Source organism: Artemia sp. Qi Xiang Cuo, chromosome 10 (genome assembly GCF_049724085.1).
Source record: "Artemia sp. Qi Xiang Cuo chromosome 10, ASM4972408v1, whole genome shotgun sequence".
In the NCBI taxonomy this organism is placed as follows: Eukaryota; Metazoa; Arthropoda; class Branchiopoda; order Anostraca; family Artemiidae; genus Artemia; species Artemia sp. Qi Xiang Cuo.
This window is the reverse complement of record NC_142803.1, coordinates 30,430,905-30,448,037: the sequence shown is the minus strand read 5'-3', so window position 1 is coordinate 30,448,037 and position 17,133 is coordinate 30,430,905. Positions and strand designations below refer to the sequence as shown.

Here is a 17,133-nt window from a genome sequence, read left to right as displayed (position 1 = left end):
TTAACCGAAAGTAAGGAGCAACATTAAAACTTAAAACGAACAGAAATTAGTCAGTATATGAAGTGTTGCCCCATCCTCAAAACCTTGCACTTTACTCTAAAGTTTGACTGTGTGTTCCAATTTTTTAAGAACGGCTGCTGAAACACAGGGGCCGTATCATTAGAATATACGGAATCATTTTTATTCGTTCTGAGTTTTAATGTTGCTCCTTACTTTCGGTAAAAAAAAAAAAATCGTTACAAGCACTCATGTATGTAAGAATTCTTTTAAATGGTTGACGAATCGGTCAGGACAGCTGCCATAAACGGAAAATTGGGATCTTTGGAGCAAATTGGAGATTTCTCGTCTGGACCGATTCCGCGTGGGTTTCTATTTCCGCTGTCCCAATCTAAGGAAAAGCTAAAAAAAAATCCTTTCAAACTGCTTTTTATTAAAAATCTTACTAAAAACTACAAAAAACAAATATCACAAAGGCATATTTAAATAAATAGCCATACAAAAGCAACACCAATAAGAAGGCAAGACTTGGAAATAGCACTTGGAAGAACATTATTTGATTAGATTGCTTATAAATCACATAATCAAAGTTTTAATAACACTTTAAAAACTTGAACCTTAAAAAGTTACTTGTTTTATTTTGTCCTAATGTTAAGATAAGCTTGTCAGAAGAAAAGATGTACCAAATTATGAGGAGTCAAAATGGCTGCCAAATAGCTCAGTGAACAACAGGGGAAAATATCCAATTAAGAAATCTACTTTCTGAATTAAACATTATTTCTAATTTTTAACACCATTGGTAAGTAAATACTTTGTATTTGATGAATAATTTATATAATCAAATATACTGCTTTGTTAGTTTCAAAATCATCATGGGACTCCTATTTTTTATCCTGTGTCTGTGAACTCCAATTTAGTATCTCCCAAGTGCACTAAAAACTAAAATGCTGTTACCCTAAAAATTGAAATTTTCAAGGCTGAAATATTTCGGAATGGCACTTTGTTCGAAATTGTGTAGAGTCTAATAAAAATATTGATGCCGTCTGGATTCACTTAATAACTTTTCTTTTGAATTCTTCCACCGAAAATATATACTGACAAAATTCTTAATATCAGATTCTTAAATTCAGTTGTCAACGAAAACGGTAATTCTACAATCTAATCATCAACTGAGACTGGGCTCTGCCGAAATAGTGAACAATTTGTCACGACCGCATCATACTTTTTATTGTTCAGTTTTTGAAAATTTCAAATTATTTAGTCAGCAGGAAACGAAAATATACTTTTATATTGATTTTAGCTTCTTTTTTTTTAATTTTGTCGATCAAATTTGAAACGGTAGTCAAGACCTTAGGCCATAATTTTTCAAACTGAGCCCTACCAAAGTTTTAAAAGGGTTCACAGCACCTCACGTCGCAGGAATAGAAAATAATTCAGCAGGAGAAGGAGCTCTACATTCTAAAAAAGATAAAAAAAAGGGGGGGGGGGGTGTCATTCTTACAGAAAAAACAATTAAACATGTGGACGCTGCGACCATTCAGAAGACTTGTTTTATGTAAAATTTTACAGGAGAGTAAGAAAAAATTGAAAAATAATTTCTGTAATTTTTTACTGCTGCCAGCTATCAGCTGTTAGTATACACAACGTTCTTTTTTTCAAGCAATTAGGATATATATTAGCAATGATTTTTACGTCAAAAGTTACTATTTCTACAGGTATTTCACTAATGTACTTTTTCATTTCAAAGACATTGTTTAACGACATTTTCGAATCACTGCTTCTGTTATGCTTTCTGCAAAAATATTTTTTTATCATTCTAGTACTAGCAAAAACAAACTGTTATCACTAAGAAACCATATTCTGGACGGTAAAATTTACTTATGGTACTACGGAAATTAGAAACATCCTAGTTTGTTTCTGATATATGACAGAGAAAATTCTCTTCACTTTCATTAAACTTTTTTTAGGTTTGTTTTGTTTTTCATAGGATGAAAGCATTAGGAGTTGCAATGAACCCAATGGCCAACACTGTTTTGAACACTTTCCATGCAAAAGAATAGCATCTCCTTTTCCCCTTCTCTCTCAGCAACCTTGCTTTGGAAAAGCGAAAATTAAAAGGCCATCTTTCCTGTTCTAGTACAAGTCTGAAGTCTTATGCGTCTTTTCGTCTGAAAGCTCACAATTTATCAACACTCTGATTCTAATGGGCGTGGCTAGGATTTACTGAAGACAAATCATTTGTCTGAAGCCGCAAATTTTTCAATAGGGAAAAGAGGCAAAAACGCAGGAACATCCGTCGCGTCCAGTGTCAAAGAAATCCTTTACTTAGGACGCTAATTTTAGACATTTTAGAGTTATAACTAGAACTAAATTGGATCTCCTGGTTATGCCCATGCTGATTTTTAACCGCTCTTACTTCATTTTCAGGGTTCAAGTTCTTCGTAGTAGGTATCACAAAAGTCTGTGTTTTTTTCACTGATTATTGCCGAAATATCTTTCTTGTAGTTAAGTGAATGAATAGATGCATCAATTTGTAACTTAACTTGGTTCTTTCTGTGGTGAAGGAGGCAGAATTCACGGATTCGAAAACATGCTTCTCTCATCAATTCTCCAGGCACAGTCAGCACAATCCGAAAGTAGTTAGGGAAGTCGAAGCACTAAAATAAAAAAACATTTGTTTAAAAAAACAGTATTTTCAAATGGTGGCAAAATTTCATTGTATACCTCAAACGGTTTCAGTTGTAGTGGCAATTATCAAGCTTTGCTTGCAGCAAGAGAACTAACGCAAAAACAAAAATATTACTTATTTAATAAGACCTAATCACAGGAAATATAGAACAAAAGGGGTTAAATTTCATCAACTAGAACAAAATTCAGGGGAGGATCCAGGACTTTTTTTTTGGGAGGGGGGGGACTAGGTTGAATCGATAAACTTGCGGTAGGAGCAAGTTTAATTAACGCAAATTTGCGTTAATTAAGTAAATTACACTACTTTAGACTATCTTAGGGGGGGGCGCCCCCCCTGGATCCGCCACTACAAAAATTTTAAGACAGGTAGGGGTTCAAGGGAGGGGTTGCGGATCTGTGTCTTCTTCCCCAGGAATCTCAAGATTCTTCTCATGCGTCCTTGTATATTCCATATAATTTGCTTATTCTTTGTATTATTTCAAGGCTGTATCCGGGGGGGGGGGGACAGTGGGTTTTACCCCTACCCCCAAATTGTTTCTCCGACTCATAAAAAACTTAACAGAGATGAATTTAAACAAATTTTTGATGCGTTTTTTAAAAGTTTTTTTTCGTAGAGTTTTTTTTTCAAAAACTTTTAAAAGTTTTAAAAAGACCAACATGCCTCCTTATGAGATGACACAAGGCTAAACAAATACCTTTTCAAGATATAGCTTTGAAAATTAAGTGATTAAAATTGAGTCTATTATCTAATCAAATTCTCAATGAATAAAAGAAGAAATCAGTACACTTTTTTCTAGAAGGTTTTGTTAGGCTGTTTCGGATGATTATAATGTTTCGTAAACAGAACATTGTATAATACTTGAACTAAAGCTGGTTTTACGTCTCTAATTTAAATAATAAAAGGGAAATATATAAATACATATTTAATAAATAAAAGTTTTAATTAAAACAGTAAAATAATCTGGAAAATACACTAATAGGACATACTTAGAACACGAATATGTTTTGTCTATTAGAAATAGCATTGACTTCTATGATAAAATTCAAAAATTGATCCTTTTCTTTGTTTTACAAAATGGCACAATTAAAAATCACCACCTAATACAAGTAACTTTTTGCTCATTTTATGACGCGTTGGGCTATATTTTCGGAATTGTTTAACATTTATGTCAAATATCTGTTTTAGTACCTGTTTGATTTTTAATAGCGTTTGTGATTTATTCTTTATTTTCTTTGATTATGAACTGCTCTTCAACTATAGGAACTAAATAAAAATTGGAACTACTGCAAGCCCTGAAAGAAAATGATCAACAATATTTACGACCCAGTTAATGTTTTTGAATTTTCTGTCCCATCCTCCAAACTATTCTAAGTTCTAGCCCTTCCATGATCAAAGAAAATGACGATCTCTATACACATGTATGGGTGATGTGATCTGCCTAAATAAAAGAAATTGTGGCTTGAATACAATTAATATCTCGTTATATGACTTAGCAGTGGAAGTTATGTAAGATAAGGTATTTATTTCAAAAACTGTCTATCGGAAGCCCCGAAGGGCCGAATTCACATTTTGGATTCATAAAAAATAACATAAGAAAAAAATTATAAAAAAAAGTACGACAACAAAAAAAAAGACAAGCAAAGCCAGAATAACAATATTAGAATGACAGATCATTCCTTGTTCAAAAATATTAAACTGCAAAATGTCAGCAAGTTAAAAAGCTAAAAACTGATGAAACTAAAAAAAGGAAACAAAATACACATTAAAAAAGGTTTAAAAAAGAATGTACAAAAAGGGGGGGGACAAACAAGCAAACGAATATAAAACTTGGGTATCACCAGTACCAAATAACAAAAAAGAAAACCTAGCGGTTTATTTTATCAGTAATGAAGTGGACAGGTGTTTTTCATATCTGAAGCTAAAACAACGAATGGGGGACAAGATGGGAACAGATTCAGAAACAGTCCATGGCAGGTTGTGTCCGGGTGGGTAATGTCTTTTGGGGAAAATGTTTTCCTTGAGAGGGTTTATTATTGCATTTTTTTTTTAAAAAAAAAAGGAGACACAGTATACCTGTCCTATGCTCAAGTGTTTCCAACCTGGCCTTTTTTTTAGAAAAGAGCGAGTATGAAAGTCCTAGCCGAATGGGTAACGCTCCAGACTTGAAATCCTCAAGGTCACCTTGAGCTTGAAATCTTCAAGGTCAGGAGCTCAAGTCCTGGTATCGCTAATTATTTGGTTTGGAATGGGGGATCAATGGTGTGACCCTGTAAACTTGGCCAGAGTCGACCCAACTCTAAATGGGTACCTGGAATCACCCGGGAAACGTCGGATGATTTGGCCCCAACCACACATTGTACGCCCAGTCGAAGGAATTGAATCAGGAAATTGGTACTTGCGCAACACAGACCATTGGTCAGCATGCCGAAAAGTTTTTTTTTAGTTTTGAGTATGGAGCCTTAGCTTCTTTGAAAATTATCCTCAGGGCCCTTTAAAGCCAGTAGTGATAGTAAGGAAGAGGGGGGCTAACTGGAAGTAATGGGTATGTAGGGGCTGAACTGGAATATATGTAAACCAATATTTTTCCCCTTTATTTAAAGCAAATGACTTATTATTGTTGTGGATCTAGTGCTTTTAAATATACTACAAGCATTCAGTGGCGCCATTTGTGTGCGTGGTGGGGGGGGCAAGGGGAGGGGGACACGGCCCCCCTGATTTTTTGACGGGCACAATTTTCATCTCTGAAGCTCTTAGTTTATTCTTCCTTTTCCAATTTTTTTTGTTGCTTTCGATTTATTCCTGAAACCAAAAACCAGGTCATTAGAAAACAGCAAATCGAAGACACTCAAAAATTTGCAGCGAAGTCATCCACTTTAAAAATATCTCCTTTGGCATGGTTTCGTCAGGGCTAGTGTAATGAGCGTTTTTCAGGAGTACAGGCTTGTCTCCGTAAAAAGCACCGCAAGCGGTGTACACTCACACTCATTCCCATAGTCTTAACCTTGTTACTGGCGAGTATATGCAGAAAATACGAATAATTTCGTCAGTGTTTTAAGTTTTGCAAACAGTTCATGGTTTTGTCTCCAACAGCAATACTCAATACCATACGTTTGTTGAGGCCCAGAAAACTGCCAACGGGTCCGTGCTAACGCCTGAAAGGACAGTTGTGACACGTTGGTCTTACTGGCATAGAACAGTGGCTAAAATTCTGGTAAGATATGACTGCATACTCGTAGTTTTGTCAGTTGTTCAAGAATCTTCTGACAGGGAAGAAGCGGCAGAAGCTACAGGTCGTAAGAATCAACTAGAGTCGTGTCCCTTGAAATTCAGTTTGTATTTAATTCACGACGTTCTTTCAGTGATCAGCACTCTTTCTGAATAACTGCAGGCCCCAGATCTGATCATTTCAGACGCCTGCACTTTAATCACCACAACAAAAACCAACTGAAGACAAAGCGTGATGTCGAGTATTTTCGAGTCCTATGTAATAAGTCTAAAGAGATGGCTATTAATGTCGGAGCTGATCTGTCGAAAACAAGCGCTCTTGCTTCAACCATACAAGCAAAATCAAAACGAGTTCAGAAGATTTCCGGAAGACTCAGATACTATTTGACGACATCAACACTTGGAAAGCACAGCATTGAATCTGAGGGCACAAGAACAGAAGAGAAAATGCGAAGAGAGTTCTACGAGGTTTTGGACAGTGTGGTAAATGAGTTTGAAGAGCGTTTTTCTGTCCAGATACCAGTACTAGAAGCTACACGATGATTTAACCCCAAATCCGAATACTTCAAGAACACAGATTTACTTTTCGAGACATCGAAATACTTCGAGCTTGCATCGATGTCATAGAGCTGAAGAGTCAAGCTTTGATAGCTCGTACATATGTGTCGCAGCTTCCATAGAAACTGGCAAACGCTTTAGATCTTTTCGGAAGCCTAGGAGGATTGAAAGAAGATTATTTTTAGGTTCTTGAGGTCGTGAGGTTAGTCCTCACCCTCCCGCTAACAACATACTCAAATGAGCAATTTTTCTCTGTGTTTACATTAGTGAAGGATTACCTTTGAAAAACAATGGACAACGAGCGACTTTCGCATTTGCTCCTTATGTTCTCTGAAAAGACTGCAGTGAAGAAGCTCGATTTTGAAAAGCTTGTGGGCAACTTCGCAAAAATGAAGCCAAGGAGACATCCATTGCTGAAGTAACTGCACGTAACTTTCAGTTTTTAGTTTGTGTGGTAAATGTTCCATCTTGTAACGATTTTTTGGTGCCTAACCAGGTTGCAAAAGGCAAAATCTAAATAAATTACGTTGATTTAATGTGTATTCAAAGACTAATTTGAAGAATAGTCTACCAAAGAGAGTAATTACATTTTAAGTCTAGACGGAAGGGCCAAAATTTTTCTTTGCCCCCCTCCCCCCGGTGGTTTTCTGAAATGGTGCCACTGTAAGCATAATTAAATTGGCAGAGATTGGGCTCGAATTCAATTCCGCATTTTCATTGCAAATAAAATCTTTATATAGTGTAACCTTAAAGTGTTATCTGAGACTTGAGTTACTAATAACAAAATAAAGATTTGAATCTTACTTTTCCAGGTAAGCAGAAAACAGACTGCTCAGTAACAAGTGCTTCAACCAAGTCCAAATCAGTTTGAAATTTTGGGAATTTGTGCATGTCTACTCCAACCTAGAGGAAACACATATGGTAAATAAAAATAACTTAACATAATTTGCTAGAGAAAATAACACTTATATATTTATTGTCCGGCTGATCAAGCTTAAGATAAAAATTGAATTCAATGTGAGGGGCACCAAATAGAATATGCATGGAGGGGGACCAATTGCCCTCCTAGGTTTCGAAAACAAAACCTTTTTTCGGGAACTTTCATTGGAAAAAAAGAGAAGAAAACAAATTCCCCCTCCCCTAAATTTAGAAAATACCGTTTTTTGTGTCTTGGTTTTTAAAACTGAAAAAAATCGCCCCCCCCCCCGTTATATTTTCGTAAATTAGCGCATTTGTTGCATATCTACAACCATTTACTTAACAAATCTACTCCATTTAGCTAATACTGCTTCTATATAACTATCCCAGACGCGACATGTGATTTATTTAGGTACACATGGAAAGTGAATCTCTTGCTGCAGCATCAGCCTTCCATACAACACTGTTTATTCCTAGAATATCAACTTGGCCTGTTTTAGTCCGTCAGCCTGTTACGTTTTAAATCTTTATAACGTAAATGGGGATTGAATCCTATGCCAAATCTCTCAAACTGTAGCAGTTCCGTAGGAGCCTTTAGACACAAAGGTCTTTGTAGAACGTATCATACGAGTTTGAAAAAAAAAACAGGATTACTGAGTCAAAACTTGTAACTTTATATTTTCTGTTAAGGCAAAGTTGAAGAAAAGTAAAATTTTACACTGATGTCAGTTAGGAGTCGGCCAACAAAGGTGTTTCTTTTGCTCAATCTTCTGCTGTTCGGAAATGAGAATCGGCTAACATCGGCAAGTCTCACCTCTTCTAGAAAGCCCAATTTTGCCGCCTTCACGCGATTAAAGCCTATTATCCCCAAAATTCAACACGTCATGCGGAAGAAAGGTATCACTGAAACTATTATGTGAATCTGACTCTTCAACTTAAGCAGTGATCATGTTGGCTATTGCTAGTTATTTTCAAGGCAGTAGAAGGTATTTTCATTTGAAGATTTTCGGCGAAGCTCTAATGCATGATCAGTTCTAAATGAAACATTATAATAAAACTATTATTTTCATAATATACACATTATTTGGATTAAACAGATTTCTGGGTTGCCTCCACTTTAATTCACTTTTTTTTTCCACTATCATTGTTTTATGTTTTTTGAATAAATATATAATTTTCCTCTGTTCCTTGTTTGGCGCGCTACCGTATTTAGAGGAGCAAAGAAACTCAGTGTTTGAACTCAACTGTAGCAACGCACTGCAGGGGCAACGCAAAGACCTTAGTCAAGAAGCGCCGTTAATCCAATACATATATACAGGAACAAATGAAGATTGTCTATTTATAAAAAATTCATATGAATTAAGGTGGAAGCAAGCTAGAAAACCTGTTTAATATATTTTGCATATATTATAAAGTTAGAATTGTTTTATTATAATGTTTCGTTTAGAAGTGGTCATGCGCTAGAACTTTACCAGCTTTTCCTATCCGGGAGTCAGAATATTTTAAAGACAGTGAAAAACAGATTGCTCTTTTGCGGTCTTCAGTCTCTGTTGCTAATAAATCTACAGCCAATTTCGACAAATTTTTTCGATGAAATTTAGCTTTAATTTTGGCACATAAGTGGTTTCTGGACAACTATTCTGAGTCACAACTCCAGGTTTTCGTTCTGAGTCTTCACGATTTGCGTTTCCTGTGCAATTTTATGCAATTATTTTTCTCTTCTTCTACAGTTTTAACATACAAACAAAAGACAACAATTTGGCAATCATTCCATAGCTGAGATTCAGCTCCATCCATCTAACAAATTATATTTTTAAATTCTGCGTGCATAGTTTTTTAGATTGAAAAGAGGACACTTTTCCGATTTTTAAAGTAAGTTTAGATCTTTCCCTAAGAAAAATTCTGAGTAATACCATAATTCTGGCTCGGTGACTGGATAGATCTGAAGTTAATGAATCCAACAACAGAAGTATCTTTTCCTTGTTGTACCAGTTACAACTATAGGCTTGTCGCAAAATCGCTTATTTCGGAGGGAGCACCTACCTTAAGGCCAAAAAAATAATTACATTAAAAAAAAGAGAAAAAAGCACAGTATCGAAGAGAAGAATTAGTCATAACAAGTCTCTAGATTCTAGAATAATGCCAAAAACTCACCATCATGTACATAGCACCAGAAGGCATTACTGGGCATAAGCCTGGCACCGTAGAAAGAATTGAATATGAAACTTCTGCGTTTTCCTAAAAAAATTAAACTGCTATTTAAAAAGGAAGTTGACTAATACATAGTCTACCTGATCATTAGCCGTATTTTAGCTTTCGTTAATGACAGCAGTTTCTGTTATCTTATTCTTTTATGTTTGATAATATTATTAGTTTTAATTTCGTTTCATTTTGAGTTTCCATCGATTTCTTTCCTTTATTAAATAAAAAAACAAGTTTTTTTTAACTAAAAGTAAGGAACAACATTAAAACTTAAAACGAACAGAAATTATTCCGTATATGAAGGAGGCTGTCCCCTCCTCGACGCCTCACTCTTTACGCAAAAGTTTTTTTATTGTTTTAAAAAATAAAGTTGTGTGAAAAAGTCAAACTTTAGAGCAAAGAGCGAGGCGTTGAGGAGAGGCGTTGTTTTTTATTAAATAAAAAAACAAGTTTTTTAACTGAAAGTAAGGAACGACGTTAAAACTTAAAACGAACAGAAATTGTTCCGTACATGAAAGGGGATGTTCCCTCCTCAACGCCTCGCTCTTTACGCTAAAGTTTGACTGTCTTACAACTTTATTTTTTTTAAACAATAAATAACTTTAGCGTAAAGAGCGAGGCGTTGAGGAGGGGACAGCCCCTTTCATATACGGAATAATTTCTGTTCGTTTTAAGTCTTAACGTCGTTCCTTACTTTCATTTAAAAAAACTTGTTTTTTTTATTTCATTTCTGAATGTTTTTTAATTAATTCAGCTTTGATTTTGGCTCACCGTACATGAATAATTAGAATGAAATTTGCATATTAATTTTATTGTTTTGGCTAAATGGCTTTCTCGAAATTTTATTATGACGTAACTTACGAATTAACTTACGTAACGAACTTCTATATTTGTATGTTTTTACTACGTATATTGGGGAGTTTACCCCTAGTCAATACCTCGCTCTTTCGCTTAAGTTCGAATTTTGTTCGATTCACAAACCTCTGAATCACAAAGGCCAGTTAATTAGAATAGATAGCTCTTTTGAAAGTACTAAGAAAACTTTAGCGTAAAGGGTGAGGTATTGACTGGGGGGCACACCACCTCATATACATAAAAGTTTCTGTTTATTTTAAGTTTTATTGTTGCTCATTGCTTTCAGTTGAAAAAACTTGTTTTTTTTTAATTAATTCCTGATCGGTTTTTAAATAATGCTAGGAAATCTGGCGCCCCCTTCATAAAACTGTCCCTTCCCCCACGAAGACATCCTCCATGGAAAGATCCTCCCCCCCACCCCCACCCCCCCAGCAGGAAAAAATCCCTCCTGAAACGTCTGTATACTTCCCATTTACCAATACTTTTTCTATTTGGTTGACGGTTCGGGTATACTGTTTGGTCCTAGGTAGTTGGATAGATGGGTAAGGTAAAAGCCTCGTTCAAGTGCACATTTGTCTCAATTGCTGGATTGGGACGACAGTTTTTTTTTTTTTTTTTTTTTTTTTTTTTTTTTTTTTTTTTGCCAAGTAATTACCTCTTAAACATAATATGTAAACAATGGGCAAAGTTCATAACTTGCAGCCCTTCCCCCGGGAACTGTGGGGGATTAAGTCATCCTTAAAGACATATTTATTAGATTTTCGACAATGCTGAACAAAATGGCTATCTTAAAATGTTGATTGGGTGACTTCGGCTAAAAAATGAGCGTGGGAGGGGGCCAAGTTGCCTTCCAATTTTTTTGGTCACTTAAAAAGTGCACTAGAACTTTTAATTCCTATTCAGATGAGCCCTCTCACGATATTCTAGGACTGCTGGATCGATACGATCACCCCTGGGGGAAAAAAACAACAAATAAACACGCATCCGTGATCTTTCTTCTGGCAAAAAATACAAAATTCCACATTTTTGCAGATGGGAGCTTCGAACTTCTATAGTAGGGTTCTCTAATATGTTGAATCTGATGGCGTGATTCTCATTAAAGTTCTATGACTTTTAAGGGCTGTTTACCCCTTTTTTCGAAAAGAGGGCAAATTTTCCCAGGCGCTTGACTTTTAATGGATAAGACTAAACTTAATGAAACTTATATATTTGAAATCAGCATAAAAATCTGATTCTATTGATGTATCTATTGGTATCAAAATTACGTTTTTTTAGAGTTTTGGTTGCTATTGAGCCGGTTCATTCTTTACTTACAGTTCGTTACCACGAACTGTTTGATTCGCTAGTTTTACGTTTGATTGAATCATTATGACTTTGTTTCTGCTCATTTTGAATTTTACTTTTCCATGAAAAACTTTTTTCGAAAGCACTTTTTTAAATTAATACCTTACGAAATATTATATTGATTTCAATATCATAATACCCTATAATAGCGATTAATTAAAAAAAAAAAAATCCACAAAATGAGTTTTCCAAAAAAAATTAAAGAACTCTATTAAACCATAAATGAACAAAAATAGAATAAAACCATCTACCAAGCATAAAACTACCACAGATCAGCATCAATAAATAAATGAACCCTAAAAAGAACAGAAATTAAAATAAATAACAGAGCCAAATCATTACGAGCAGAAATTAATATGAGTAGAGTTCAAAACTCTTATACTTTCTAAAAGCCAGAATATAGTTTTTACTTTACTGGAAAAAAAATTCAAATGAATTTACTTTAAAAATGTGCATTTTCAGTTTAATATACATATGCTGATATTTATTCCTTAAAATCTAAATTAATTTTGATTTCTTAAAGTTATAAAAGTGAAAACATTTAAAATAATTTTTCAGTAAAGTACACATGGGGGGGGGGGGGTAGCTGTGCTTCGATCTTTTTGAAATTTAAAAAGGGCACTAGAACTTATGATTACCAATCCAATGAGTTCTCCAAAGTATATTCGACCACCCTTTTTATAAGAACCTTATATGACCGAAGGGCATAACTTACAACCTTTTCCCTGAGAGCTGTAGCGGGGGGTTGCCTTCCTCACGGATATAATTTCCAAAACCTTCAACTACGATGAATAAAATTTTTATGTCCAAATTTTGATCGGAGGTGTTAAGGCAATTATTGAGCGTGGAGGGGGAGGGGCTGTTTGCTCTCAAATCACTTTGGCTCTTAAAAAGGGCACTATAACTTCCAGTTTCAGATTAAATAAACCCCGTCTGATGTTTATACTACCGCCCATTCAATAAAAACCTTATAGGCCCTTATGAAATAACTTACAGCCCTATTCCCAGGGCGTGGGGGGGGGCTGTGTCATCCCTAGAGACATTATTATATGTTCTTTGGACGATTTTGAAGAAAGTCACTATATCATAATTTCAATCAGATGCGTTTGGTGAAAAGAGGGGTTGTAGACGAGGGGGCGGGGGTAAAATGCCGTCCATCACTTTTGACACTTAAAAAGGAACTAGAACTTCCAATTTTCAACCAAATGAACTTCTTCTACAGTTAAACAATCATTCCTTCCATAGAAACCTTAAATACCCCCTGAGCATAACTTACAACCCTTGCCCCTAATCTCTGGGGTTTGTTCCAGCCCCGAAAGCCTTGTTACATGATATTTAGATTATCAAACAGTTCGTGGTAACAAACTGTAAGTAAGGAGCGACCCGGCTCAATGGTAACCGAAACTCTAGAAAACGGGATTTTTGATACCAATAGATACATCAAAAGAATAATATTTTAAAGCTGATTTCAAATATATAAATTTCATCAAGTTTAGTACTTGTTAGTCAAGTTTAGTCAAGTTACCCATCAAAAGTTACGCGCCTGAGAAAATTTGGCTGATTTTCGAAAAAAGGGGGAAAGACTCCATAAAAGTCATAGAACCTTAATGAAAATCACACCATTAGATTCAGCGTATTAGAGAACCCTACTGTCTTGGTTTCAAGCTCCTATCTACAAAAATATGAAACTTTGTATGTTTTGGCAGAAGAAAGATCACGGATGCGTGTTTATTTTTTTATTTTATTTTTTTTCCAGGGGTGATCGTGTCGATCCAGTAGTCCTAGAATATCGTGAAAGGGCTCATTCGAACAGAAATTAAAAGTTCTACTGCCCTTATTAAGTGACCAAAAAATTGGAGGGCAACTGGGCCCCTCCCACGCTCATTTTTTTCCCGAAGTCACCCAATCAAAATTTTAAGATAGCCATTTTGTTCAGCATAGTCGAAATTAAATTAATATAATATGTTTGAGGATGACTTAATCTCCTATAGTTCCCGGGAGAAGGGCTGTAAGTTGTAAACTTTGCCCATTGTTTACATAAAGTGTTGGTTATTGGGAAGTATACAGGCTTTTTCAGGAGGAATTTCTTCTGGTGTGGTGGTGGGGGGGGGGGGTAAGAGCAGGGATCATGGGAGAGAATCCTTCCATGGAGGATGTTTCCTTGGGGGAAGGGGCATTTCTATGAAGGGGTGCCAGATTTCCCAGCATTATTTAAAAACCGATCAGAAATTAAATAAAAAAACAATCGTTTTTCAACTGAGAGTAAGAAGAAGCATTAAAATTTAAGACGAACAGAATTATTACATAGATGAGAGTATGTAACCCCAAGTAAGAAACAAGCTGTTCACGTAATTTTTTTAGGACTTTCAAAAAAGCTATCTATTATATTTGAACGGCTTTTCTTATTCAAGGGTTTGTGATTAGAAAAAATTCAAACTTTAGAATAAAAAGCGCGGTATTGACTAGGGGGCGGCTCCCTAATACTCGAAGCCGCCGTATATTAGAGAGTGAATACCTACTACTAGGTATTGACTCCCGAATATACCTAAAAAAACATACGGAAATAGAAATTCGTTACGTAGGTTAATTCGTAAGTTACGTCAGAACAAAATTTCGAGAAAGCCATTTACCCAAAAAAAGGAAAGGTAATATGGGAATTTCGTTTCAATTATTCATGAATGGTGAGCCAAAATCAAAGCTGCATTAATTCAAAAACGTTCAGAAATTAAAAAAACAAGTTTTTTTAACTGAAAGTAAGGAGCGACATTAAAACTTAAAACGAACAGAAATTACTCCGTATATGAAAGGGGCTGTCCCCTCCTCAACGCCTCGCTCTTTACGCTAAAGTTTTTTTATTGTTTAAAACAATAAAGTTGTGAGAAAGAGTCCAGCTTTAGCGTAAAGAGCGAGGCGTTGAGGTGGGGACAGCCCCTTTCATGTACGGAATAATTTCTGTTCGTTTTAAGTTTAATGTCGCTCCTTACTTTCAGTTATAAAAACTTGTTTTTTTTTATTTAATTAACATATATTATTAGTTATTGGGAAGTATACAGACGTTTTCAGGGGTGATTTTTTCTGGTAGTGGGAGGGGGATGGGGGTGGGTGGGGGGTTTTATGTGGGATGATGTTTCCATGAAGGAAGTTTTCATGGGGGAAGGGACATTGCTATGAAGGGGGCGCCGGATTTCCCAGCATTATTTAAAAAAAGATCAGAAATTAAATATAAAAAAAACAGTTTTTTCAACTGAAAGTAAGGAGCAACATCAAAACTTAAGACGAACAGAAAATATTAAGTATATGATTGGGTTCACCCCCTAGTCAATACCTAGCTCTTTAAGCCAAAGAATTTTTAGTACTTTCATAAGAGATATTTATTATAAATAACGGCCTTTGTGATTAAGGGGTCATTTTTAAAGAATAGGAACAAAATTCAAATTTTAGCTTAAAGAGCGAGGTATTGACTAGGGGGCCAACCTCCTAATATACGTATTAAAATACATGAATATAGAAGTTCGTTACGTAAGTTAATTCGAAAGTTACGTATATTTATTACTAATAAAAACCTTCGTTAATAAAATTAAACAAGATTCGAGAAAGCCATTTAATCAAATAAAAGTAAAATTAATATGCAAATTGTATTTTAATTATTCATGTACGGTGAGCCAAAATCAAAACCTGCATTAATTCAAAAACGTTCAAAAATTAAATAAAAAAACAAGTTTTTTAACCGAAAGTAAGGAACGACGTTAAAACTTAAAACGAACAGAAATTGTTCCATACATGAAAGGGGATGTTCCCTCCTCAACGCCTCGCTCTTTACGCTAAAGTTTGACTTTCTCACAACTCTATTTTTTTTAAACAATAAAATATGTGAATAAGATCAAAGACTACACTGGTTATACAAAATGTCGACAAAAAAAAAGCAAAAAAACAAAACGATGATAATTTTCAGCCAGGGGATGAAACGGAGGAGAACGAAATTTGTGCTTTGTTTTGTCGACATTATCGTCGATGTTTTTTTTTTCTTTTATTTCTTCATTTTTATTTTCTTTTTTCTTTTGCTAAAGCTTCATGTTTCATTTCTTAACAACTGTGAATCGAAACCAGACTGCCACCTTGAATTTCATTTGTAAGATTGTTTTATTTGAATCATGTACTGCGATCTCGTTAAAAAAAACGACAGCCTCGCTGACCATTTTTTACTGGTTATTTAGTCTAATCATAATGTGTTTTTTTTACTACTCAAAATTCGCGATGGCAGATATAATTAAATATCGGATTCGCTGCTAGTAGTTTACAGAGGTTTTAGGTGACTGTTGAACCTTCTATCTTGACGAATTGTAAACAGGTACAAAAAAACTCCTTTTAAGGGGGTTTAGACCACCAAAGCCCAACAGATCCAAAGGCGAGTGCACTCCCTGGACGGGGAATGAAGCCGAAACACCTTTTACCCATCATCGGCATTGGAGGTGGTACTCCAGGCATAGGCTTAACCTATTTCAGGTTTGGAGCGGAGCATAAAAAAATTGACGTTTTGTCCCTTTTAAATTAGTTATACTTACTTTAACTTGATTAATTGTATCATAATAAAACGACTGAGGTGTATTTTCTAATATTGCCGGTAAGGCCCCTTGAATTATAGTTGAACTTCCGATAATCCTCTGGCTTAGAGTCTGTAGTCCCTTTCTGATCTGAAAATAAAATATTTACAAGTAAAGAAATAGTATTCATGAAGTTTGAAAAATATCTATTGATCTAATTTCGCGCTTGTCAGGGTGGTTTTGAGATAAAATCAGAGTTTTATCACTGTTATTATTTACATATTAAAAGTGTAATATATATTTGCCAAAATGATTTGCTTTACATTATGTTAACATTTTTACAAGCTATTGTTTTAATTCAGCGGATGAAGCAAATTTGCCTAAATTAACATTCTTCCTGTTTGCTATTTCTCTCTACTTCAAATAAGCATTCTTCTCGTAGAAAAATGTGATACTGCTGACGTTCCAAGCATGACGTTCCAGTGGTATCTTTTTCGAACAGTTTGTGGTATCTGTTCAAACAGATTGGGTTACGTGGGGGGGATTTTTCCATGGAGGAGTTTTCCATGGGGAAGAGTATTTTCATTACCCAACATTATTTAAAAAACAATCAGAAATTAAATAAAAACATACAATTTTTTCAACGGAAAGTAAGGAGTAACATTAAAACTGAATACGAAAAGGAATTGTTTCATATATGAGGGGGTTCTTCCCCTTGGGAATACCTCACTCTTTACATTAAAGTATTTTTAATAATTTTAAAAGAGTTATTTATTCTAATTAAACTGCCTTTGTGATTCAGGG

General features: G+C 35.1%; 1 protein-coding gene across 1 annotated transcript in view; it reads right to left on the bottom strand.

The window, feature by feature from the left end:
• Positions 1–412: 412 nt before the first annotated feature.
• Tat (Tyrosine aminotransferase) overlaps positions 413–17,133 on the bottom strand; it is a 74,467-nt gene continuing 57,746 nt past the window's right edge. The window contains exons 7-10 of the mRNA XM_089095347.1: positions 16,351–16,479; positions 9,542–9,625; positions 7,274–7,372; positions 413–2,654 (exon numbers count right to left, since the gene is read on the bottom strand). Of these exons, the coding sequence (XP_088951473.1) occupies positions 2,421–2,654; positions 7,274–7,372; positions 9,542–9,625; positions 16,351–16,479 (546 nt within the window). The 3' untranslated portion in view covers positions 413–2,420. The remainder of the gene's footprint in view (positions 2,655–7,273; positions 7,373–9,541; positions 9,626–16,350; positions 16,480–17,133) is intronic.